This window comes from Cucurbita maxima, unplaced genomic scaffold (genome assembly GCF_002738345.1).
Source record: "Cucurbita maxima cultivar Rimu unplaced genomic scaffold, Cmax_1.0 Cma_Scf00005, whole genome shotgun sequence".
NCBI classification, from domain to species: domain Eukaryota; kingdom Viridiplantae; phylum Streptophyta; class Magnoliopsida; order Cucurbitales; family Cucurbitaceae; genus Cucurbita; species Cucurbita maxima.
In genome coordinates, this window is record NW_019272021.1 from 4368174 (window position 1) to 4395594 (window position 27421).

At 32.8% G+C, this 27421-nt stretch overlaps 3 protein-coding genes across 5 annotated transcripts; 2 read left to right on the top strand and 1 right to left on the bottom strand.

Annotated features, from left to right (window-relative positions):
- Positions 1-532: 532 nt before the first annotated feature.
- On the bottom strand, positions 533-6544 carry LOC111479462 (serine/arginine-rich SC35-like splicing factor SCL28). The gene is made up of 7 exons (XM_023124144.1): positions 6162-6544; positions 5741-5818; positions 3629-3793; positions 3445-3500; positions 3241-3280; positions 1329-1541; positions 533-939 (listed from the first exon to the last, which is right to left on the bottom strand). Exons 1-7 carry the CDS (start codon positions 6344-6346, stop codon positions 930-932), a joined length of 747 nt encoding a protein of 248 aa, XP_022979912.1. The 5' UTR covers positions 6347-6544; the 3' UTR covers positions 533-929.
- A 4479-nt stretch (positions 6545-11023) lies between these two features.
- LOC111479345 (squamosa promoter-binding-like protein 7) lies at positions 11024-17378 on the top strand. The gene is made up of 10 exons (XM_023123949.1): positions 11024-11709; positions 12077-12246; positions 12331-12554; positions 12639-12713; positions 12808-12915; positions 13211-13328; positions 13509-13641; positions 14474-14636; positions 14948-15511; positions 16572-17378. The coding sequence occupies exons 1-10, from the start codon at positions 11174-11176 to the stop codon at positions 16899-16901; spliced, it is 2421 nt and encodes an 806-aa protein (XP_022979717.1). The 5' UTR covers positions 11024-11173; the 3' UTR covers positions 16902-17378.
- On the top strand, positions 12361-25988 carry LOC111479378 (sugar transporter ERD6-like 16). 3 transcript variants are annotated; one of them, XM_023124008.1, is made up of 19 exons: positions 12361-12371; positions 19979-20052; positions 20817-20879; positions 20965-21054; positions 21394-21453; positions 21596-21661; positions 21758-21823; positions 22116-22191; positions 22391-22455; positions 22538-22630; positions 23056-23136; positions 23553-23637; positions 23807-23853; positions 23942-24004; positions 24535-24594; positions 24676-24729; positions 24813-24872; positions 24970-25084; positions 25769-25987. In XM_023124008.1, the coding sequence occupies exons 2-19, from the start codon at positions 19996-19998 to the stop codon at positions 25894-25896; spliced, it is 1329 nt and encodes a 442-aa protein (XP_022979776.1). In that variant the 5' UTR covers positions 12361-12371; positions 19979-19995; the 3' UTR covers positions 25897-25987. The 3 variants fall into 3 exon arrangements, with proteins under 3 accessions (XP_022979776.1, XP_022979775.1, XP_022979774.1); XM_023124007.1 differs by lacking the exon at positions 12361-12371 and adding an exon at positions 19712-19748 and having other exon boundaries at positions 19865-20052; positions 25769-25988; XM_023124006.1 differs by lacking the exon at positions 12361-12371 and having other exon boundaries at positions 19791-20052; positions 25769-25988.
- Positions 25989-27421: the final 1433 nt, after the last annotated feature.

Genomic DNA, 27421 nt, shown 5'->3' on the forward strand with positions numbered 1-27421 from the left:
AGGACAGAAGATTTATTACATCTCTTGATTTCCTCAAAAGAAGAAAATTCAATCAAAATGATCAAGAGAAGTAGAGAAGTCAGTATCTAGTTTGTCAAAGAAATAGGTCGACCTGTATCTCCACGTATCGTTTAACGCCAAATTTAACAATTTTATTTCTGAACATTTGTAACACCAACATTGAGAGTGAAAGAGGAAAATGAGGGGAAAGGAAGACAAAAACACCTTTTCAACGTAGCAACACAAAATATACATATTTCTCCTTCCCAATATGATTTTTGTAAGCAAAATTGAAGACTTAAAGCATAGTTTATTTAGTACATAAATCTCTCATTATTATCTCAAAGGTAGATGATTCAACCAACTCTCAAAGGTAGACCATATGCAGATCCAGTTTTCATTATCGAAACACAACTGAAGATGCAATAAATTCCAAAGAGCAGAACTGAATCATTGCAGGATAAATTTAAATTCTAGTCACTGACGATTTTGTTTCTAGTTTTAATAATAAAACTTGGATATTTAAAAAAAGTTTAAGAACTGATATAAAATGGGATTACTGAACAATAACACAAAACTGGGGTAAACAAACAAGACAATATCCATAACAAGATTTGAGCATCCTAAACTTTCCAGATACAACCACTAGACATATACAAGAGTATAAACGAAATCCACTGAACCCCAAAAATCTAAATCTAGTAAAGGTTGTCAAGTAGAAGTCCACCAGCATGCACTCACATGAAGTTAACTACAACAGCAAGACTACACTCATTGTTCTTCAACCCACAACTCAAGTCCCGCCTCCCAACTTTCACATATAAATAAAATTTCCTTACAGAAGCTGCATAGCATGGAATAGCAAAGTTCATCTGGCCATAACTGAAGGCAGACTAACAAATCTCGAGGCCGATCCCGAAACACATCCATCAGCGAGGACTGCAGAAGCAACATGACAGGGTGTTAAATTCTTCAATTAACCAAAGGAAATTATTACTGGCTAAACACAATGAACACTATACTTTGAACCAGAAATGTTCGATAATGACAAATCAACGTACACAACTTTGCTGTCCCAAACTAAAACACTCTCAAATCTCATTCTGAGTTCATATTGAATTAAGCTTGAGCATTAGTAAATCGATGAAATATCTCCAAAGCATTTTGCTAAATTCTACCAGATCAAAATACAATCGAATAAATTCTTGAAAGAAAGGAGCAAAAAAACAAGATCATTGAAGAATGTCATTTCCTTCTTACCTCTTTAATCAGAAATGAGAAACTTGTCTTCCAGAGGACCAGAAAAAAGAATTTAAAAGGTAAAATACCTATAGGAACGTGAACGCGATCCAGAAGGACTGCGGCTAGCAGCCCTTGGACTCCTTGACCTACTGCGTGCAATGTCCACTGCACGAGGGCTCCGACCATTCTCCTTTGGAGTTGGAGATCGGCTGTAATCCCTTCTATCACGAGGGGAATGAGAACGTGAAATTGATCTAGATCGTGCAGGAGAGAGATACTCGTCCCTGGCCCCACGGCTCCTACATCAGCCACAACAATGGAAAAAATTAATGGAATAATAAATCAACAATTCAAACAGAAACGATTTCCATTCAGACTTAAAACAGCACAACACAACCAACTCTTTCTCTCTCACAGGAAAGAAAACCTGTCCAAGCAGTCTTCAAAGGCCCAATGAGGTACGTTCAACAGGTACTTATGATACTAACTATATCATACTTTTATAAGCACAATTTTCTATTAACATCATTTTCAAGACTGATCAACTAAAACATGACTTTTACCTGCACCATTTTCAGGTTTCCGAACAAAACTATGACAAGTAGATCCAAACACTGAGAATTATGCTCTATTAAGCTGTACTGGTTGATCAGCTTCTGACAAGTTCATAGCTCTCTTTGCCCCAACTTTCTAAAAATCACATTATCTTTTCTTGGACAATGTCACCATACCACAACCAGTAAAACTTTGGCTTTTTCTCCTTTGAAGATGATTTCTTTCTTTGGCCAACTATAAGCTCTAATCTTTCTTAACTGGACGGTATATGCAAAAGAAGATATCAAACTTACAAATCACTTTCTTGCTGATAAATCGTTGAGATTTGAAAGGGAGGAAAAAGGGGGCGAAAAACCAGAGATAAAATTTGTTTTTAAACTCTCACCAATCCTTAACTTCTGCTCACAAGAAAATTGTCAACAAACAAATAAAAAACATGCAACTAAGATAATTGAAAAGGTAATAGATTATACTCATGGAGAGGGTTCGATAGGTAAAGTAAGCAAGTGCCCATCACTTTATGATCGCTTTTCTTGTTAAACTTTATTAATCAACAAGTCTTTAAAGTCCCCCTTTACACTTTAATATCTGCATAAACAAGGAATTAAGTAGATTGTACACTTTGTCCTGCAATGCAACTCTGTACTATGTAGGGAGTAGAATATTTCACGTGCATCAAATCAAATATTAAATTTAAATCTTTTTGGTTAACCATGATAACATTCAAGCAAATGAAATAAAATTCTACATTTAAAGCATGGAGAACATCAAAAAAAATGAAAGTGTTGCTTAGATTTAATATATTGGGCTGATATTATAAACCTGATTGGGAAATGAAGATTAAAAGTGCCACTATTATTATTGGACTATAACACTAATATTTAGTCAGCAATTGAAACCACAGCAAAGTACCACTTAGATTTACTGACTAAACACATCACAGCATGACATAGGAACAAGGATAATTCATCCATTAGAAATGGATCGTGCTTCTTACAACTGACGCACCATTGATAACTTCAAGAAGTTTTTTGAACAAAACAGAACTCATGAGGTTCAGGTTGAGTAAATCGAAGTAAGCTGAGTTTATCGAAATATTTCTATAAAAATGATTTCCACCCAATGGCAGACAAAATCATTTTCGTTAGACTGAAAATCAAAACAATGAACATGTACTTCAATTGGAGGTTTGAATACTCTATAAGACAAGTGCCAAAATTCAAAATATTATGCAATGTTTCTCATCCTAAAAGAATGCTTTGACATGTTTAAGTACAAAATTATAGAGTTAGAAGAAGGCATGCACAGTTCACTTATCATCATAATAGGACCAACCAATATTTCAAAACACGGTATAGAAGTAAGGAGTAATGGAAACAGCAGGACAATAATGATTTTAGTCTTGCTGGTAGTAGAATAAGTATGACACAGATAAGATCCAACCTTGAGTCATGCCTGGCAGGTGAAGGTGAGCGTGAGTAAGCTGCAGTCAAATAGAAAAGGCATGTTGAGCATAGAACGAAGGTGTAATTACAAATTGCATCACAATGATGTTAATCAAACGTCAGCATCAACCCAATACAAATTTTTCTTTTCACGAAATCAGCAAAATAGAGAGAAAAAACCAAGATAAGTATTGACACTGACAATGATATCGTCGTCGCGGAGACCTTGCTGGAGAACGTCTTCTGCTGCTTCTGCCACTATATATGAGCACCGAGAAAAAGACTATCAATATATTAATTCAAAATTAAAAATAAAGGTTATGTGAAGAAGATAATCAGACCAAAGGATACTGCAAGATTAGAAGTTAGGAGGAAGGTCATAGAACCTTGAGCGTGAAGTCACACGCATTTCTTGTGGAGTCTTCCTGTTCTCCTCAGCAAACACAATTCGTATCTCCCGTCCACCTATAACCGTATGATTCAGTTGTTGTTTTGCTTCAGCTGCATCTTCTGCAAACCGAAACTTCACAAACCCAAACCCTCGGGGCTCCCTACAAATAGGCAATGAAGGGAATGATATCCTCGTCAGAGTGAGAGAACAAAGTAGATCATATCTATAATATTTCATAACAGAACATTAATAAACTTCCACAAATTCAAAACACGATAAATATAAACCCATTTCTGAACCAATGAAAACTAGAAAGGGCTGCCACATCTCACAAGTCAACAAACAACTTATATAAGAAGCAATAATAATTTTCAGATCCAAATATAATGCAAACCACTGCCAATTCAATTAATTTATGCTTTTTGGAATTTCTTAATTATCAGTTAAGAATGTTTGATTAATCCACCACACCTAAATGGTGTGAAAGTTATCTTATTTATAATCAAATAAATTACAAGGATATGGAAATAGTAATAAATGGAAAGATACCTAGGTAATAAGGCAAATATTAGATATTTGCCTTATAATAAAATTTCAAATATAATATATATGGTAAACTATAATTTATTAATAAATATCCTTAACACCCCACCGCAAGCTAAGCGTTGGATTTAAACGAACGTGAAGCTTGAATCTGAAAAATTCAAAGAGGTTGAGAAACACGTCTCGTGAAGATGTCAACAACCTGGTTCAAAGGAGGTGTAGAGAAACACTTTCTTGGCCATCGAAAATTGCTGAGGGATCGCCGCTCAGCGGCGATCCTGCCTTGGCTTCGGCGAGAATATGTCTAACCCATGAAGAGGGATTGTCGCTTAGCGACGATGCTGCCTTGGCTCTGGTGAGAATATGTCTAACCCCAAGAAGTAGAAGGGGAAACCTAGAGCAAGGGACAAAGACAATGTTGAAGCCGAAAGCGTCGCCACATTGGGCGAAGGAGTCAATGTTGGCAGGAAGGGCGGCAGCAACTTGGTTGGCGAATAGGCCAGTGCAGCACCCAGATTCTAAAGGTAAATATCTGCAAAAGGCTGATGGGCTTGTCGAGATTCCATATATTTCTGAAGAGAACACTAATGAGGATCCTGAGATTAGGGTTTCTGTGAAGGATGAAGGGTTGATTGGGAAGAAAATGAGAGAGACTATATTGGCCAAGGGGAAAACCGATTGGGTTGGAAAAGGTGAGGTTGTATGTACAGAGTATGACGAAAGGTGATTTAGAGGTCAATAGGGTGGAGCCGAAGAGTAATCAATCGGCTCCACCTGCGGCAGCCATGAAGACTGCCCCTGCGGCGTCAAAGCCAACAGGGGTGGTGGAGAAGAAGATTAGAGGATTCAAAAGCCATTGAAAAGAAAGGATCGAGGTTGTTAAACTGAGAGGGCTCTGATACCATAAGAATGTTTTATTAATCCACCACACCTAAATGGTGGAAGTTATCTTATTTATAATCAAATAAATTACAAGGATATAGAAATAACAATAAATGGAAAGATACCTCTGGTAATAAGGCAAATGTTAGATATTTGCCTTATAATAAAATATCAAATATAATATATATGGTAAACTATAATTTATTACTAAATATCCTTAACATCAATTATATTTAAACTAAATTCAAAAGATGGTTGAACTAAAGTGGTAATCACTGTCAATACAAGTAAACATATCATTTAACAAAAACAAATTCCTCATCTCTAGGATTAAGAGTGTGAACAAAGCTCAAGTTAATCAACAAATTTGCAGATTCCTTCCAAATGCAGAAATGTTACCGTTCATACTCTCATATTGATTTGTAAACAATCTTAGCCAAATAATTACATAATGGTAAAGGCAATTTAAACTTTGAAACTTCAACAGTGCTCTGAGATTCTGAACTCAGAACTTAATCTAAAAATAATATTAATTTTCTTAAATTTTTCTTTCTTAGCTAATATAGCAAAACTCTATTTTCTAGTGTGGAATGCCTGATAATTAGAGAAAGAAGTACCAGGAAATAATAAATCGGTTTCTTCAATACCAAGTGAGCACAAGTTAACATGAAAGCGACCATACCCAGTGTAGTAGTTTTTCGGAAGATACACATCCTTAACAGGACCAAAACGCTCGAACGGGATCCTAAGATCTTCTGGCCTGCATGAAATGCAACCAAAACCCTAAATTATTCCTCTTAATAATTCATACAATGTATAGACAACAGAAAACGAGAAAATAATACAATGTCGAGTGACTGCACACGTCTTGACAATAGACTACACGCAACGAATGCTCTTCTTGATAAATATTTATATAACTACAAATCAACATTCATACGGTAAGCCGTATATACCTCCTACCCAAAATTCAAAACTCTAGACAAATGCACATTTACATGTAAAACGCGAAAGAAAATGCGCCATCCAATTCGTCCATAAATCTACTAATAAATTCAGACATTGCCAATAACAGATGAAGCTCGAAGAAGAACATGAAATACCTAGCATCAAGGGGGAGATTACGCACGAGTAACCCAGAAGGAGCAGGAGAGCGACGGTCCCTGTGAGACCTGCTTTCGCGGTACCGGTCTCTAGGGTCGTCGTCGTACCGCTTCCGCCCTCGTGGTGGGGTTCGGCTACGCCGACGAGGGCTGTAACTTCTGCTCCGGCTTCGGTACCTCGCCATATTGGGTTGTTTGCGTCTCCTCGAGTACCTGCAAACGAAAATCACGCGAAAGAAGCAGAGAAAACCCTAACCCTAGGGAGATTTGGGAAAATGATTCGAATGTTTGGGAAGCGGAGAGGGAGATGAGAGCGCTATAGATAAATCATAACCTAAACCCTACGCTTCAAAGATTTAAACGTCCACCTATGGTCCGGTGAGATGTGGGATTAAGGCCCTTTTATTTTCTTAATTATCAAAATTTACCCATCATTATATCAAAATTACAAGTTCTGCCCGTTTTTACTTATAAAATCCAATTTCATTAAATTACAACTTTCCTCTCCAACACCTTATAATCGGAAGTTGCGCCCGAAATATGGAATCTGGATCCGTATCCTAATGATCTCGACATTCCCTTACAACACTTGTGACGTCGCAACTTCGATCTCGACACCTGATGATCGAAAGTTGTGCACGAGATTTAGAATCTGGATTTGACACCTGCATCTCGACATTCCCTTACATCCCCTGCGACATGGCAACTTCGATCTCGACACCTGATGATTGAAAGTTGTGCACGAGATTTAGAATCTAGATTTGGCACCTGCATCTCGACATTCCCTTACATCCCTTACGACATGGCAACTTTGATCTCAACCCCTTATGATCGGAAGTTGTGCCCGAAATTTGGAATCTGGATTCGATTCCTAATGACCTCGACATTCCCTTGTATTCCCTACGACATGGCAACTTTGATCACGATACCTGATGATCTGAAATTGTGTACGAAATTTAGAATTTGGATTCGGCACTTGCATATCGACATTCCCTTACATCCCCTACACACATGGCAACTTTGATCTTGACACCTGATGATTGGAAGTTGTGCACGAAATTTAGAATCTAGACTTGCCACCTGCATCTCGACGTTCCCTTACATCCCCTGCAACATGACAACTTTCATCTCGACACCTAATGATCGAAAGTTGTAACCGCAATTTAGAATCTAGATTCGGCACTTGATGATCTCGACATTCTCTTTTATCCCCTGCGACATGATCACGTTACCTATTATTCGATTCTTAATAGTAAAAACTATCCATACATACCAACATGAGTTGTTCCAGTATAATTTGTCTTCACTCATATGCATCCCAATAAAATTTATCGAAGGTTAACCGACATAGAATTGCTCAAAATAAAGCACTCTTAATCATTAATTTCCTATGAGCTAGTCACCGATGAGAAATATGTACCTTGTTGGTATAGGTAACGACTTTCAATTCTTTTAAACATTTCTTAGTTATCCTATCCTTATAATCTCTCTCATTTGAACATGTCTCAGGTCATTCACGCACTCCTCCCTTACTCGGGTGTCATAGTTTATCTGTACTTATTTATCTTCTAATGTGTATACGAAATCTATAATCCAATTATAATATAATGAGTTTACTAATGTTACTAAGTTCTAATATCGAGCGCACTTCCAAGAATAAATTTTTAAATTCGCTTTTAATCCAATTATTTATTTTTAAATTTTAAAACAAAAATACGTATATTTTTAAACACAAGTAACATTTAAGAGGTTGTGATTTGGATGAACTAAGAAAAAGAAAAAAATAATTAATTTTAACATTTTAATGTTTTTATATTTAAATAATTATTTAGTTGTCATTTTATTAATTTTTATCAAAGATTTACTGAATTTGTAATTATTTAGAGTTGATAAGTAGTATTTTTTAAATTAAATAAAATGGATATTTGATTATTTGACCTTTTATTGAGAGATAATATTTTAATCAATAAATTATGTTATCATATAGAAAGTATTACAAAATATTTTAAATATTTTTTTTAATAAAGTAATTTATTGAACTTGCTCTATATTATTTAAGTTCCACTCCAAAATATATTATTTGGATCCGTCTGCATTAATAAATAAATTAATATACACATACTTTAATTATTATTATTATTATTATTATTATTTGTTTAGATACGATTATATATACCTATACTTATTTTATTTTTATTTAATTATATAATTTTTTATTATTTATTTTTCACAACTCTTAAAAATATGTACATTTTTAAATTATATATTTAAATTGCGTTGTAAATTTTAATTAAAATATTTTACTGACTAAAATTTTAGTTTTTATTAAAAATAAAATTTTGAATAAAAATAACGTCAACTATTCAAACCTACCCCAAATTATAATTGGGTTTAATGTTTCGTTATTTAACTGAATAATTGAGTACGCTTCTAATATTTTTATTGGAGTTATTGAAACTGAAAATTAATTATATTTTTTTTAATTCATCTCGTAAGTATTTTAAAAAAATTGATAGGATCAAAATAAGAAAATAATGTTTTTAATATTTGTAATTCTGAAAAATAAAATAATTATGAAAAAGGCTATTTCTTCCTTTTTCTTTTGTTTGCACTCATAAAAAAAATTAAAAATAAATAAATAAATAAATAAAAAGAACAAATTAATAAACACGATAAAAAGCCAACATGTCGTCATACTTGCAACATTTTCCAATACTTTTGAATATTTATGAATAAATATTTCATCCTATAATTAAATTACCTTAAATACAAAAATGGTATATGACTTTATTTAAAAAAAATTATATCTTGGTCGGTTTAAAATATTACATAGAAATAAAATTTAATTATTACAAAAAAAAATTAATTTACTTTATTAAAGCCATTAATTAACTAGTATGCATAACATTAATTAAATCTCAATTTAATTATTTTTCAATAAAATTTGGGTCTATTATTTAAATTACAATATCATCGTGTCAACATGAAATGATTTGTGGGCCTTATAAAAAAAGGTGGGGCCCACCACATTGTCTGGCTTCTAATAAAAGCATAGAATGTAAGATAACGTGTGGTGTAGTACAACGTAATTTTCGTTCTCAATTAACCTATCATATTTGGATTTATTCCAGTACTATATTCTTTGCAAACCTTCCATAAAATAATTCATTAATTATATTATATGGTTTTTATTTGCTCAACTTTAGTGTTTTTTAAGGTTGGGTTTTATGATTTTTCAATTAATCGAATTTTGTAACATATTTATGTTTAAAACACCTCGAGTAAAATAAAAAACCGTATGCTTTGTCCCTGACAAAAACCTTAAATCGTGTTTTGTTTGAAGTTTTTTAGATAGGGTCAGGAATACTGAACCGATGACGAAGGTGAAAGATGCTCCAACGAGAAAGGAAAGGCTGCCTAACAACCGGTCGAATTGATTTCGTTCGACGATAAAAAAATGATCTACGCACTTTGGACGAGGAGCAACTATAAATCCCACACTCCTCCTTAGTAATTTTTGGCATACAGTAGACTGCATTCATCCCTCCTTTGACTGTGATCCTTCGAATTTCACAGTATTGGTCTAAGCTGAAGAAGTTCAAGAATGGTCCACCCCTTAAGCAACGAGGGTCGGGCACTGATCATAGACAAGTTAAAACCACCTGGTCTGCTTCAAACATCTACTTGTTTAATTTGTCGTGCGTTGCTCTCAATTTTGGTCTCTCTATCTATATCTATATTCAACACAATATTTAGAATGAGAACGTTCGAACATTTAACATTTTAGTCAACTATTCATTCTTCTTAACGAGTGGATTAGATTATTGGATTAGATTATTGGGGTTTTGCAATAAATTTTCAAAAGAAATAAAAAAATTAATACATTTTGGATAAGGATCTTCACCCTAATCATAGACTTTCCTCCTTAATTTTCATTAATATTTTATTATGCACCAAGGCCATTTAATTATTTTAATATATACTATCACATCAAGCTTAATTAGTCACGCTACCTACATGATAACATCTATTATAATATTCATTAATTACTCAAAGATTAATAAATTAGCGACAAATTCATCACATTATTAATCAATACAAATTTAAAGTTTTTATTTGTATTTTTAAATCTTTGTCATAGTTATATCCCAATATTTAGTTTTTATTTTTTATTTTTTTAATGTAATGGTTTGTTGATCCACCTTGTAACTAATATTGTCCCTTTTTATATTTATTGTATTTTAAGTGTTTCATTAACAAAAAAAATATTCAAAATTTAGGGTAAATATGTAATATTCAAAATTTATAGATAAAAAAAATCTTAATTTTTAATTTGGATAAAAGTTTAAAATGGGCGAAATTTGATAAATATTAAAAAAACGGAAATAAAAAGTTAAAATTAATTAAATCAGTAAAGAAACTTTTATATTAATACTTAAATCTCACTTTTTACTTTCCACTTTTCACCTTTTTTACTTTTTATCTTTAATAATTAATCGCGGTTCTGCAATCAGCGCTGTGGATATATTAGAGAGAGAGGAAGACCCATTTAATTGGAGAAAAATAATTAATTTTAATTTGTGTATTGTACCTCAAATCTAAAGCCCACTCTCATTTCTCCACGCGCTTTATTTTTTTTTTTTCTTTTTAAGTTTGTTTTATTTTCCAAACAAATTACATTAGATTAAAAAAATTACGAATTAAATATTTAAAAGTGATTTGATAAACTAAATTTGTACTTAAAAAAAAAAAAATCTTCTGACTCGTAATAGCGCGTGGACGGAGAATAATTTTTTCCATTTCCATTATAAAATTAAACAAAATTAAATAAAATTCTAAAACTCTCTCTCTCTCTAAGAGGGGGGCCCACCGGGAGAGAGTAACAGAGAGACATCTCACCCTCCAGCTTGACCTGCGGAGCTGCTGTCCCTTTTCCGCCACCTTTTCCAACGCCATTCCCAACCACCGTCTCCCCCCGTCTTCCATTTTCTAGGGCACGTACTTCCTCTTCAATGGATAATTCTCCTCCGTCGCCGTTGCCGCAGCCCTTGCACGATGGCGCCGGAATGAACCTCCAACTCCCCATGCCCGACGTCTCCTCCACCCCACTCTGGGACTTGGGGGATCTCCTCGACCTCGCTGCAGATGATCAGTTTTCCTTCTCTTTGGAGCAGGACAATCTGCCCTCGGCCTCCTCTCATTACCTCGAGATTCAATCCCAGACTTCCCTTCCTTTCAATTCGGACCGAATTCGGAAGCGCGACCCGAGGTTGACCTGCTCGAATTTCTTGGCCGGGCGGGTTCCTTGTGCTTGTCCCGAGATTGACGCGATGCTTGAGGAGGAAGCAGCTGCCACGCCTGGTAAAAAGCGGGCTAGGACGGCGCGTGCTACGGCTGGAATTGTTCGGTGCCAAGTACCGGGGTGTGAGGTCGATATTAGCGAGCTTAAAGGTTATCATAGAAGGCATAGGGTTTGTCTTCGTTGCGCAAACGCTACTGCTGTGGTGCTCGATGGAGAGACTAAAAGATATTGCCAGCAGTGTGGCAAGTAAGTTGAGTTCGCGTGTTTCGATATTTGCTGGTTTTTTCGTTCATTTTCAAGTTAATTCTGTTTTCTTTCGGTGCTTACCGATCAATTCTTGCTGATTTTGCATCTTGTTCAAGTGCCGATGCTACTAGATTGTGTAAAGTGCACATTCTAACCCTCTTACTTCGATGGCATTGTATGCCCTTTAAATTGTTTCCTCAATCATGGGAGTGCCGATCCTATATGATGCCGAGTGCGTGGTTTCCTTTTCCCCCCCTTTCTGGTGCATCACATGTTTATGTCGAAATATAAGTCTTTTGGAGACCCAAAACAATCAACGAAACATTTCTTTGCTGATGCTTCTTGGTTACTTCCAATTGCTTGGCAGGTTTCATGTTTTATCTGATTTTGATGAAGGCAAACGGAGTTGTCGAAGAAAATTAGAGCGCCACAACAATCGACGACGTAGGAAGCTTGTTGATTCTGCAGCTTCTATAGAAAGTGATCGATCAGGCGTGCCTGTGGAATATGTTTCTTGTGATGGTGATGTAGGTAAAGGTAATAATCTAAAACAGCTGCAGCAGCAGCAATGTGACGATTGCTGTACCATTGGATTTCTCTCACTGGCATGTATTCCTACAGATAACATTCTTTTCAATAACCAAACTGATCAGAAGGAAGTTGTGCATTTGGAGCCTGAACATGGGCTGGTAACCTCCACTGTCTGTTCAGCTCCTGACCTGCAGAATATGGATGACAGGTTAACTCTATTGGCAATGGGTGAAGCTCAAGTGGATGGAGGAAAAGATAATTCCAAATCTCTTACTTCATCCTACTGCGACAACAAAAGCACATATTCATCAATGGTGAATGCTTTAAAGATATTCCAGTCGTTTTCTATTTTCTGTTCGTATGAGGACATATGATGATTCCAAGTCTTTTTGTTACAGTGTCCAACAGGCCGAATATCATTCAAGCTCTATGATTGGAATCCTGCCGAGTTCCCTAGAAGACTTCGGCTCCAAGTATTTTCATCTTTACAGTTTAGTACTTAATGAGAATAGTTTTTTCAGCATAAGATATTATAATTTGGTTAATTTGAAATCGAATCCATTGCAGATATTTGAATGGTTGGCTAATATGCCTGTTGAGTTGGAGGGATATATTCGGCCTGGTTGCATAATTTTGACTGCATTTGTTGCAATGCCGAAGTTTATGTGGATAAAGGTGATTTTGAGTTGATTTTTTCAAATATAACGTTGGTTGTTACAATTTCGTAGCATGTTTACTTTCCTATATACTTTTGATTGTAATTATCAGTTTAAGGTCAGGCTTTTTACTCTTTTATGACTGCTAATTAATAATATCCTGTTACTGCTTCTGGATGTCTGCCCCTAGTCATAATTAGGTTGTCTTTAACTGGAATCCTTGTCCTCAGGGTTCCATGTTTCCTTTCAAACAATTATCTGAAAGTTAGTCCCTGAATTTTCTTAAACTAATTAATTTCTCAAACTACTGGCAGTTACTTGAAGATCCCACGACACACGTGCACAATTTTGTAGTTGCACGTGGAAGACCTCTTTGGGGGAGGGGCAACATGCTTGTTTATTTGAACAACATGATTTTTCGCCCTGTAGAAGGTGTGTCAACAATTTAGCATTTTTTTAATTCATCATGAATTTGAGCATATTTCATGATACATTCAACGATTCTGTTGTTGAAACTTGTTTTTTAACATGTAGATTGTCGACTCTTCTTGCAGGTTTTATTTATTTATTAATATTTTCTTGAGGATCCTTTTTTTTGTTTAATTTGTACAGGCAAAAGTGTAATAAAAATTGAGAGGGATATGCAGGCTCCAAGACTTCACTACATACATCCTACATGCTTTGAGGCTGGAAAACCCATGGAGTTTGTTGCTTGTGGAAGTCATTTGCGGCAACCAAAATTTAGGTATTACAATAATAGAATTATACTCCATATTCGTTTGAGCCCCAAAAAAATACCTCTACAGGTTTTTCCAGACATATCTATAGTATTATCATTTGGTTTTCAGTAAGGGGAAAGAGGATTAGCTACCAACTCACTTATAAATTTACCCTTCGATATTCTTGTATGCAACTCTCTTGCATTTGTACTGATATATCCATAAATCGAGATCATGCATGCTTCACATATTAACTTCTATATTCTTTTATCAATTTTTTAAGTTTTGTTTCTATTAAGGACATCTGTAGGTTTATATTTTTCTTCTTAATGATGTTGCTAACCAAAATTTTAATAAAAGTTTGGTTGCCTCAAGGGACGGGACAGCCTCTTTGGTTCAAGTTCCATGGATTTGGCTTCCAAACGAATCTTTTGGTAAACTTTAAAGAAAAAACTCTTCAAAGTCTCCCAGTTCTAAAGTATCAGTTGGAGTGAGGTCCGGACGTTTGTATTGTCTGAAAAGATACTTTTTAATCTTTTTTCCTAGTGCTGGGAGGTAGCTTCGTTCTTTTGAAGTCAATGAATTTTCTGGCGTACTGTATTTTTTGCCTTTCTAAACCAATGGATATAATCATATTAACCTTAAATGTACTAGGTTTTGTGCTAAGCCAGTTAATGAAAGGCCAAATGGATATTGGAAGTGAGAAATTGCATGCTCGTACTTATGCCTGGAAGAAGTTTTATGTTCTGTATACTGTGGAGTTTCTGAGGTCCACTGTATCTATGCTGAAGAAAAGGGTCCTTGACTTGCCGAATAAAATTTGCTATTCATGCTGATAGAAGTTATCTATGCTCGCAGGTCTCTTGTATCTTTTGCTGGAAAGTATCTTTCGCACAATCATTCTTTCGTTCTTTCCCATTGTCAAAAAGAAGGTGATGATGCTAAGTGGAGCGACCACCAGTTGGTCAAGATATATATACCCCACACAGACCATGATCTTTTTGGCCCTGCATTTGTTGAGGCATGTATATATTTTCCATCCCATGTTCTTTGATTAATTAGTCTCACCTGCCCCTGCTACCCTCCTCAAGCATAAATAAAGTAAGATGAAAATAAGTTTTAAAAACAATTATCTGAATGTATTGTCATGAGATAAGTGTTTTGTGAACAATTTTAAGGAAACAGAAACTTCATCAAGTTATTTGAACCAAATTAAATTTAGACTTCTTGACATGGTAATAGACTAAGAAATGGGAATATTGGTTGTATCCTGTCTTCCAATATGTTTATTTTTTTATCTTCCTCTCATAGTTTTTTGTAAATACCGTGTAGGTGGAGAATCATTCAGGCTTGTCAAATTTTATTCCTATTCTCATTGGGGATAGCGAAACTTGCTCTGAAATGAAGACTATACAGGAGCGGCTTGATATGTCTCTGCTTGTCGAAGCTACTGGTTCTTCACATGAATCTTGTGAACATTCTTCATTGAGACAAAAAGTACATTCAGAACTCATGATGGACATATCTTGGTTGCTTAAAAAGCCTTCGTCAGAGCATGTGCAGCATATTATGAATTCGTCACAAATTCAAAGATTCACTCGGTTGTTGAAATTTTTGATACGCAATGACTCAACTGTCATTTTAGGGAGAGTTTTAGAACATCTTAAGATTGTCATGGAAAATGTAGAATCAAATGTGGCGGTTAACGGCTTCAGTTATCCCGATTTAAGGTTTTTTGAGAAGTATTTGGATTCTGCAAGAGATGTTCTTCAACTGAATCTTCATAAAACTGGGAATTCAGTGCTACACTTCGGACATCCTAAGTCTAAAGGGGACCGTGTTTCTCAAAGCTGCTCCGAGAACAAATTGGTTTCTGTTGTTCCCGGGATTATACTGGTAAGATTTTCAATGTTTTCTGTAGGGTTTTTAATATTGAATTTGTTTTTCATTCTTATTTGATTTTTTCAGATTTATAATTTATTTTTTGAATTGAGTAATGGCGAACTTTTATACTAAAGCAAAGAACCAAGTACAAAAAGAGGAAACCAACAGCTAGCCAAGGGTGTGTTAAGATTCCTCCAATTGGCATTTGATTAAAAAAAAAAAAAGTTATAAATACTGAAGACATTATAAAAATTGCGTACTGTTATCTAACCGCCAGAGAAGCCTATTATTTTGAAGGATCGAGGAATGTCTTTGAATAGTTTGATGGAAGGATGTGAAATCCTGTATATCTCTATTGTAAAGTGGTCCATCAAGATGCTCCTTTCAAGTGCTGTGCTCTTGATTAAATTTAGAGAGAGACAACCGATTAGTTTATTAGTAGTTCCTCCTGCTTTTGGTTATGTTGCCTCTGCAGGATTTTTTACTGGCCCGCGTCGAAGTCACAGCGAAGGCACCGACAATCATTACAGATATGATACAGACCATAGTGGTCTTGTCAAATTCCTTTCTACCTACAGGGAGGGAGTAAGCCCCAAAAGTGGAGTTCTCTCTGCACATGATTTTGAGAGATAGATTCCCAGATCTATGAATATATTCCAACCTGGATTAAGGGCTTGGAACTATTAATTTAGACCCTATTGCAGGGAGGGGTGATTGACTATGGATGTTATTCCTCACCCCAAATTTTATTTTCTTAGGTCTTTTGCTTATTTGAGTTTTTCGAGGATCGAGTAGTTTAGGTATTTTGACACCAGTTTTGCATTCTTTTAGACTCTTCTTTCTTGGTAAAAAATTGCCTGTGACAAAATTTAATAATGGTCCTTACCACGTTAAATCACCCCGAAAATTTGAACTATCAGATACCTCCTAGGACAGTAATGGAATCCTATTGCGAGCTTCAAACTCGACCTGTAAATTTTTTTTTTCCAAGGTGCTGCTGGTTGACTATATTCATCCTGGATCTTTGATAGGGATATTTCGGTCATATTTCTTCTGTTTGTTTTTCCTGCAGAAAATGGAGTCGAGAGAAAATGGCCATTTTCGAACAGTGACAGGTTCAACTTCCATTGGTAGTGTGGAAACAGTCCCCCTTTTAAACAAAAATCTTGGCAAGAAAATAACTGTTCAAGCCTTTACAGTGAAAGAAGAAAGCCGAAAGCAAGAACATTCAAGAAAGTCATGTGGTCTTCTATTCTCTGGGGCTCATTTTAGGCGTCAGACAACATTGTTTGCAGTTACCTTCGTTGCTGTTTGTTTTGGAATATGTGCAGCTTTAGTTCATTCTCACAAGGTTGGCGACTTTGCTGTTTCGATCCGTCGGTGCTTGATCGATAAGTTGTAGAACAAGAAGGATCTGAACTTGAAAATAACTCTTCTGGTCCATTCTTTTGTTCTGCTGAAAATTAGTTCAACTGCCCGCCCGCCCACCTGTGGCGTCCCCTTTCTCCAGCGAATGCGAAATGGACGCCACGACCAAAACTTGGTCTCACTGCCAAGCCAAGAGGTTACCTACATAGTTTTGGTGTGTTTAGGGCAAAAGCCTCTGTATCATTCTATTGTTTGATACTGATATTACTGTTCTAAGTCTGGTCGATCGATGTGAATTTTATCCCGGTAACGACATGGAGTTCGTAGTCTGTTTTTGGTTGCATTGGATGCGGGATTCCTAAGTTTTGTACATTTGTATCTCACCTGAAGTAAGTTCAAGCAGATGCTGGACCTCTGTATTGTAATAATTTCCAGGTTTCACGGCTAAAATGAATTTCTCATTCATCACAGTCAAGACGGGTTTTCAATGCTTTCGAAGTCGATATTTCTACTTGTATTTCCATTAAACTCCATTTTCTTAGTACAACTACTTTAGGGTAGGAAGATTTAAACTTGCCTTCAAAAGGAGTACATGCCAATGACCATTGAGGTACACTCAAAAGTTTTTGATATCCTTTTGCTAATCGCAGGGCCTCAAACTACTAGGGTAATGGTACGATAGGTTCTATACACCTGTGTTATGGACATGTGATGGACTAAATGATCTATATGAAGACGGGATCGATGAAAATACAGATAGAAATATCGACATCGAGAGCATTGGAAACTCAATGAAGACGGGATCTATTTTGATATCCTTTTGCTAATCGCAGGGCCTCAAACTGCTAGGGTAATGGTACGATAGGTTCTATACACCTGTGTTATGGACATGTGATGGACTAAATGATCTATATGAAGACGGGATCGATGAAAATACAGATAGAAATATCGACATCGAGAGCATTGGAAACTCAATGAAGACGGGATCTATTTTGATATCCTTTTGCTAATCGCAGGGCCTCAAACTGCTAGGGTAATGGTACGATAGGTTCTATACACCTGTGTTATGGACATGTGATGGACTAAATGATCTATATGAAGACGGGATCGATGAAAATACAGATAGAAATATCGACATCGAGAGCATTGAAAACTCAATGAAGACGGGATCTATTTTGATATCCTTTTGCTAATCGCAGGGCCTCAAACTGCTAGGGTAATGGTACGATAGGTTCTATACACCTGTGTTATGGACATGTGATGGACTAAATGATCTATATGAAGACGGGATCGATGAAAATACAGATAGAAATATCGACATCGAGAGCATTGGAAACTCAATGAAGACGGGATCTATTTTGATATCCTTTTGCTAATCGCAGGGCCTCAAACTGCTAGGGTAATGGTACGATAGGTTCTATACACCTGTGTTATGGACATGTGATGGACTAAATGATCTATATGAAGACGGGATCGATGAAAATACAGGTAGAAATATCGACATCGAGAGTATTAGAAACTCAATGAGAATATATCAATTAAAACTCTAGAGATCTATTAGTCACAAAATTAATATCATTTTCAAATAATCAAATAAAACCAAAAAGAGGTCGGATTTAATTTTGGTTTGGGATTAAGTGAATAATTAGGTGTGTTTTGGGACCATAAAACATAGGAAAAGAAAGGCAACGAGGCAAATGATGAAGTTGGATGCTTTTCTAATTACATATCAATCTGACTCGGATCCTACTAATCAAATTGCAACATTCGCCTAATTTTTTTTTTCTCTCCATTATTTTCATTTTCCAATTTTAGCTAATTTCTTTGTGTTTACACACATTAATAACATAATAATCTCTTAAATCAAGTCGATAAGATCGCTATTAATAAAAAATAGTTCTATTTTTTTAATTTTTTCTAAAAAATACTTATGAATACCTTGAATTTTAAAAAGTTTCGTTAATAACGTTTCAAAAGAGTTTAAAAATATTCTTACGATATTTTTATTAGTTTAGGGTAAAATGGTAAATCTTAAAATATAGGACGAAAAAGTAATTCATTCCTAGAAGAAAAATAATTTTATTAATTTATAAAAAGAGATTATAAATAACAATATTATTATTCCTATAATTTCAAAAAATAAAAGAAAATAACAATATTTTAATGATTTCATCTCCAATCACTAAAAAAAATCATCCCTAGTCTCGCTCGCACCGGAATAAATTACCAAAATGAATTAAATAAAAATAAATACAAGTTGGCAGGAAGAACAATATTATGAAAAGATTATTCAGCCAATTGGAGATTAGGCTGAATCTTAATTAATTTAATTCCATTCAAACAAAACCAAATTAAACCGTTTTTCGAGTCCATAGATTTTGAATTTACATCTAACCGTCGTTAAAGAAAATATTGAAGAAAGTACCAATGACGTGACCGATAATTTTGAAAAGATTCAATTTTGTTCTTTAAATTTACTTACCGTCGTAATCTATTAGCTCAGATTTTTGAGTTTGGTTGTGATTTAACGTGATATTACAGTAGGGTTAGACCCATTAGAATCTTTGTCATGTCGTTTTCTCTCTCCTTCATTATTGATGAGCGGTGATTATTTAAATTGATTGAAAATAAACTTGCCCCGACATATTATTTAATAAAATTACAATATTACCCTTCTTCGTAAATAATTAAAAATTAATGTTGGGGTTAGATAAAAATTTAGACCTAGAACGACGTTTTATTTTAATTTCAAAAACATATTTTTTTAATGAAATTACAATATTACCCTTCTTTATTATAATTTTTTTTAACTTAATTTAGCTTCGATATCTTTGTTTGTCATGTGATCCCATCCGACCTTCACATGCTAGTTTTCATAATTGTAAGTTTAAAAGCAATGCTCATTCATTTTGTTGTTTAATCATTTGCTTGCTTTTAAACTTTTACACGTTTAAAAGCATAGCAATTGGGTTTCATATTTGAGATATTTCTTGAAAGCTTGAGATAGAGAAAGAGAGTCATCAATGGCGATTGAGGAGTGGAAGGAGCTTGAAAATGGAGATCATGGGGATTTGCAGAACCCATTGATGCCAACACAGGAAGAACAACAAGAAAATGGAAGCCTTCAAATGCTTTATCTTAGTACCTTCGCTGCTGTTTGTGGCTCGTTTCAATTCGGATCATGTGTAAGTTTAGCCTCCTCCTTCCTCTTTTTTCGCTTTCGTGTTTCGGTTTTGTGAGATTCTACATCGATTGGAGACGAGAACGATACATTTTTTTTAAAAGGGGTGGAAATCTCTATGTTTTAAAAACCCTTAGGGACAACCCAGAAGGCAAAGTCCAAATAAGATATTAGGGCAATGTGCTACCAAGGAGGCTGAACCTTGAAGAGGGGTGGATTGTGAGATCCTACCTCGGTTGGAGAGGGGAACGACGTATTCCTTTATAAGGGGTGTGGAAACCTCTCCCTAGTATACGTGTAGTCGATGAACTACAACAATTTAAAAAACCCATGAATCAAATCTCGATAAATGAATTTCTCTATCTCTCTTAAGTTTGTATTGCAACCTACGAACTTATGTCCCATAGGAGGAACCGTTGCATTATGATAGGTAGTTTTACACTATATCGGGTATACATATTATAAAACGTGTCTTAAACCCATGGCCAATCGTATCTTTACAAGTTTAATAGCTAAATAAAATATTATAGTGAGTTAGATAACAATTTTTTAAATTTAACCATCAATGATGAAAATGAAAATTAAGATTAAAAAAAAAAAAAAGAAGTATATTTTAAGTGGGCCGGAGGTAGAAACCATGAAAATGGCGGGAGGCCCAGTTATCGGCCCAAAAGTTCATTTGGGCCCAAATTAGAAAAGGATTGAAATTATAATTATTTATATAAGCTTTATAATATATTTTGAAAATGAAATAATTATGGGTGCCAGGTGGGATATTCAGCGCCAGCTCAAGCAGCAATAAGGGAAGATCTAAATTTGTCTCTATCTGAGGTTGGTTATTTTTCTTGTTATAATTAATGAAATTAAATAATATTATTAGTAAGTTTGAATAAATTTAATTAATTAAAATGGACAGTATTCTATGTTTGGTTCTATACTTACCATTGGAGCAATGTTTGGAGCTGTAACAAGTGGGAGAATTGCTGATTATATTGGTCGTAAAGGGGTAAGTCCTAATTTTACATAAAATAAAATAATTTTTTAAAAATAAAATTTAATTTTGTTTGGTAGGAAAAAAAAAAAAAAAATTATATTTGGATATTTTTTAAAATTCACAAAAGTATTAGACATAAAATTTTTTATTTCAAAAAATAAGTTTTTAAAAGCTATTTTTTAAAATTTGGTTTGATTTTTAGAGATATAATTAAAAAGTGGATAATAAAATAAAAAATTAATATTTACGAGGTTAAATTAAAAAAATTTAAAATAAAAAATAAAATAGATTATCAAACGGGATCGGGATCTAAATTATTATCATATGTTTTTATTTTTATATGACTGGCAGGCAATGAGAATGTCGGCTTATTTCTGTATAATAGGATGGATAGCAATTTACCTTTCGGAGGTATGTTTTCGTATATTTTTTTCTTAAGAATTTATAAAACGTCCTTTATTTTATAGTTTAATAATTATAGGAATAAAATATCAAAATATTAATCATAATTAATATCTTATTAAGTGAATTATTATTGTATATTTTTTAATAGGAATCTTTGTCATTGGACATTGGAAGGGTGCTCACAGGATATGGCATTGGAGTCTTCTCTTATGTGGTCATATTCTCATTACTCAATTTTAATTTTTTTTTCCTAATTTAAATGATAAATATTTTAAATCCTAAATCAACGAGTACGTTGCCAAACGTATAGGTCCCGATATTTATAGCTGAAATAGCTCCCAAAAATCTTCGAGGAAGGCTTACAACCCTAAATCAAGTAGGAATATCAAACTCTTCAATTTTATTCGAGATTTGTATTTGGTAGCATTTGTTGTCATCCGTTCATTTTTTATTAATTATTAATATGATATTTATTATAAAAAATATTTTTAATTTAAACAAAAAAAAGAAAATTTCCGATCGGTTTTCGATTAGTAATAAATGAAAAAATTTGATCGAGATATAAAAATGGAACCAAATACAACTCAAACTGAACCCAACCTGACTAGTGAAAACGAAACAGAACGTTCACATGGTTCATTATTTCGTTGAATTGGCTTGTTTTACAGCTATTGATTGTCACTGGTTCGTCAGTTGCTTTCTTACTCGGAACGATTGTAACATGGAGAACACTTGCTCTCTCAGGTAAAACTTATCCTTCATTAATGTTTTTCGATTTAGATACCGTTAACAAATATAATTTCCTTTCTATTCATTAAAAAAACACGAGAAATAAGAACAAGAAAATTACCAAACGGGCCAAAACTTTTTGTATTTACATTTCTGTCTTTCAAATTTAAATTTGGATGGAGGACTAAACTGCAATTTTGGGTTTGATTTGTAGGACTTATACCATGCACTACCCTTCTTGTGGTTCTGTTTTTTGTTCCGGAGTCCCCTAGATGGCTTGTAAGTCTTCTTCCTCCTCTTCTTCCGCCGCCACCGCCGCCACCGCCGCCACCGCCGCCGTCTTACTGTTTGTGTGTTTTAGGCAAAGGTTGGGCAAGAGAAGGAGTTTCTAAGTGCATTGCAGAGACTTAGGGGCAAAAATGCTGATATTTCAGCAGAAGCTGCTCAGATTCAAGTAATTTTATTTTAATTTTATTTATTTTCAATTTATTTACTTACCTTCAAAAGTCCACTTTTTAATCTATATATATTTCCAATTTTATAATAATTTAATCCATGCTATTTAAATTTTATATTATAACAAAAATTTAAATTCTAATTTTAATTTTCATTTCTTAATACAGAAATACAAGAATTTTCCAAATCCAACTTAAAATAAAAAAAAATAAAAAAATAAAATTTTAATTTTAAATTTTAGTTGAAAATTTGGATGAAAATTATTAGTAATATTAAAAAAATTAAATAGTTATTAAATGTGATTTATAAACTAACTAATTTAATATTTTTTTTATTTACAGAGTTATTATTATTATATATATTTTTTTTTTTCATGAAACTAACAACTTTGTTATTATATAATTATTTATTTTTAATTTTCAGAATTATATTGAAACTATGCAAAGTCTCCCCAAGACCAAGTTGGTTGATTTGTTTCAGAGCAGATATATTCGCCCGTTGATTGTGAGTAATATCTTATCATTTATATAAAATCCCATATTTATATATTTTTTTTATTTTTAAATTATAAATTCAATTCATATACTTGTGAGTAATATTATATATATATATTTATTTAAAAATGTAGAAAAAATTTATAAGTAAAATCTTCAAATGAAAATAAAATAAAAATTGCACGGGTATGAGAATTAAAATAGGAGGTATGGACGGCTTCCCGTCCCTACTCACCGCACACACATCTCTAAATTTGATAGATATCCATATTCTCGAGCATCTACAACTCAAGTATTGGAAGGTTTCAGATATTTTGATTTCAAAAAAATAAACAAATTAATTGTATTCGAAGAACCGTTAAATTTTTTAAAATTTAATGACTAAATAAATTATTTTTTCCGATTGACTTTTGACTTTTGGCACAGATTGGAGTGGGACTGATGGTGTTCCAACAATTTGGAGGGATCAACGGGATAGGTTTCTTCGCAAGTGAAACCTTTGCCTCAGCGGGTAATCTTAACGCTAATTACTCGACGTGATTATCGTTTTCGTAATCGTTAGCGTGATTATTATGACGATAACGATTATTATGAATATACGTGCAATTTTCAATTTATTTTATTTTTCATTTCCGATCGTTATCGAGATTTTTACGATTAATTGTTGTGTGAAATTGCAGGTCCATCAGCAGGCAAAATTGGAACCATTGCTTATGCTTGTATTCAGGTAGTTAAAAACTTTAAGACAAACCCTAATGTTGAGGTAATTTTGTCTTAAATTAATCTCAGTAATTAATTAACCATTAAACTTACAGGTACCAATTACCGTGGGTGGTGTAATTCTAATGGATAAATCTGGAAGAAGGCCACTTATTATGGTAATTTCCCATCTTATATATTATTGTTCTCATTCAAATATTTATATAAATAAATATTAAGAATAGAGAAGAAATTTGTTGACTTTTCTAGTTTGACTCACATTTTTACCTTTTTAACCTTTACTCTTTGAAATTACCACAGTTAAAGTTTAGTTAAGTATTTAAATTCGTGAAACTAAGTCGAACCATACATTGGGAAGACATTAGCCCGTATACATAGTCTTACGACTTTGTAGAGACCTATGTTTTCGATAAACAATTTTTTGGTTCGAGTCACTGTAACTTCTCTTATGAGTAGACACCTCTTCTCTCGAAGTTACGAGGTTATTTTGCCAAGTTTTAAAATTATTTTAACAAGATTCAAATAACCACGAGATATATATTTTGATACTTAAATTTTCACCGTTTTTTTTATGGTGATTTTTTAATAACGGTTGGATGTGAATTCGAAATCTGTATGTCTCTAATAATTACGAGATGTAAATTTGAACTATGGTAGCTCGAGATATGAATGAATGGTTTATTTTAAGGTATCTGCAGCTGGGACTTCTCTTGGTTGCTTCCTTACCGGAGCGTCTTTCTTTCTCAAGGCAAGTGATCATAATCTTCCGTTACATAACCAATCTTTCATAACGTAATCATTCTTCTTCAACTTTCATTTTCAACTTCAGAATCATGGTTTGCTGCTCGAGTTCGTGCCCGTGCTTGTGGTCGTCGGAGTGTTGGTACGACCGTGCTTCTTCTAACTAAATCTCTAAATCTCGAAGATTAAATATTAACGTCGTTGTGGTTTAAATTGGATGGTTAGATATTCATTGCATTTTTCTCAATTGGAATGGGAGCAGTTCCTTGGGTGATAATGTCGGAGGTAATCATCGAATTAAATGCATTAATTTCGTATTAAAATGAGAAATTTTCAATGAATAAATATATTATTTATTAATTTAATTTAATTTTATTGGAAGATATTTCCAATTAATGTAAAAGGAATTACTGGGAGCATAGTGGTGTTGGTGAACTGGTTAGGTGCTTGGGTTGTCTCTTTTACCTTCAATTTCTTCATGAGCTGGAGTTCTTCTGGTAATTTTTTTATTTATTTTTTATGAAATAATTTTTTTATTTATTTTTATTTTTTTAGTTGAAGACATAGAAACACGTTTGATAATTATTACCTAGTCGTTAATTTTTATTGAAAATAAAATAGAAAAATGATAATAAAATATTTAAAATTTTACTAAATGCTCATTTTTCAATTCAGAATACAGTTTTATTTCTAAATTTTGAATTTAGTTTTTATCATTAAAATTTTTACTATTTTACCTCTCAAATTTTACTGACACTTACTTTTGATCATTTACATTAAATTTCTATTGATTAAATTAGTTTTCACTAATTTTCTCTCACTACTTAAATTATTATTGCAACTATTCTACATCATAATTATTTTAAATTAATTAATTGGACATTAACGCTAAATACCTAAAAAAGAAAAAGAGAGAATTAGTAAAAATTCAAAAATAAAAATATAAAATCTTAAAACTATGTAACCAAGTTTAAAATTTAAAGGTAAAAATGTAATATTTTAAAAATTTATAGATGAAAATCCAATTCAAAACTTAAGGTTAAAAATATAATATTTTGAAATTTAATAATTAGGGACTAAAACAATAATAATAATAATAATTATTATTATTATTATAATAGAAAAAGGGTTTAAAACTGATTTCTAACATTATTTTTTCCTCTCTTTGTGGTTAATTTCAGGGACATTTTTCATTTATTCTCTAATATCTTTGATGACAATTTTATTCGTGGTCAAGTTGGTCCCAGAAACCAAAGGAAAAACCCTAGAAGAAATTCAAGCATCCATTGATTCCCAAAGGGACATTTAAGTAATTTTCACAGCAAAAAGTCTTATTTTATTTTATTTTATTTATAATTAGCATACTTTCACTTATAGAATTCACTTATAGAATTCAATTCAATTCTGCAAGTATTAACGCCTTTCTTCAATAATTTTTTTAAAAATAATTCCATATTTATTAAATTTTCAATTTAATTTGATGGGAAATCCTTTTTAATTACTTTATTAAATATTTTGAATATTATTAATTTATCTCATTACTTTATGTTGCCAAAAATTAGATATTTTGAACTAAAAATATAAGAATACTTTTAGGTAGTTTCGAAATACTCGATTTGGATTTGAATATTCCCACCCGTAATTGTCTTGGTTAAAAAATAATAAATTAATAAATAAATGAAAAATATTTTCAAATAAATAATCGATCACGCTCCTTAAAAAGAAGGAAGAAAATGAGCCTAATGGGTGGTGATGTGATTGAAAGCAAGCCTCCAATAATTCAACAGTAATAATTTCTTTTTTTTTTTCTTCTATTAATCTCGTTTATTATTATTACTATTAATTAATTAAATTTAATATTCGACTAATTTTAACTTTAAAAAGTGTTTTTAAAATGATAATGTAAGATAAAAAAAATTATATTACAAATTTTGAAAAAATAAAAATATTTTTTAAATAAATTAGAATTAGAAAAAAAAAAAAAAAAAAAAAAAAGCGGAATTTGACATTCTGCCTAGTGTTCACATTTGTGGACCCCAGATTCGATTGCCCACGTGGGCGAGTTTTCCTCTGTCTTCTCATTTGTTCCCCTCATGTTCTACTTTTTTCTATTTCCACCCTCCTTTTTCTTACTAATTAAATTTCTGACCCTTTTTTTGTAAAAAAAATATTTAAATTGTAATTATCAATAATGGCTTTTTATTTTTTCAAATAATGTATTAAATATGTTATTTCATATAATATTTCAGTTTGATCTAGAGGCATTTCCTAAAATGGGGAAATAAAAAATAAATTTGTTGTCTCGCCCTAAATCCAAAATAAAAAAAATTATGTAATGAAATATTATAATATTTTTATTTCATTTAAAAAAGAGTAAGTAACTAAAAATGAGAAAAATAATAAAAATTTCAAATGTCATTTTATTTTTTTAAAATTTGACTATTTAATTGAGACTAACACATTAATTTACTTTTTTGAGTCATAATTTTGCTTTATTATTGTTTTCATATAAATAAACACAATTAAAAAATAATTCCTTTATAAGTCTTCCAAATTTATTTTAAAAAAATGAAATAATGATTTTCTTTTTCTTTTTAAGGGAATAAAAATCTTATTACGGACTCCAGTGGATAAATATTGTCTTTTTTGTGGGTCCACTTATTGAAAATCCCAATAAATAATCATTAAAATAAATAAATAAAATTATGGAAAATACAAAAATAAAATAATGTTTTTATTCTTATTTTTCCCTTTTGGGTAATGAAATCAAACAAACCGGCTTTCATCCACGCCACAGCCGACAGTCTGAAAATAAAAATAATCATTTAATTTTT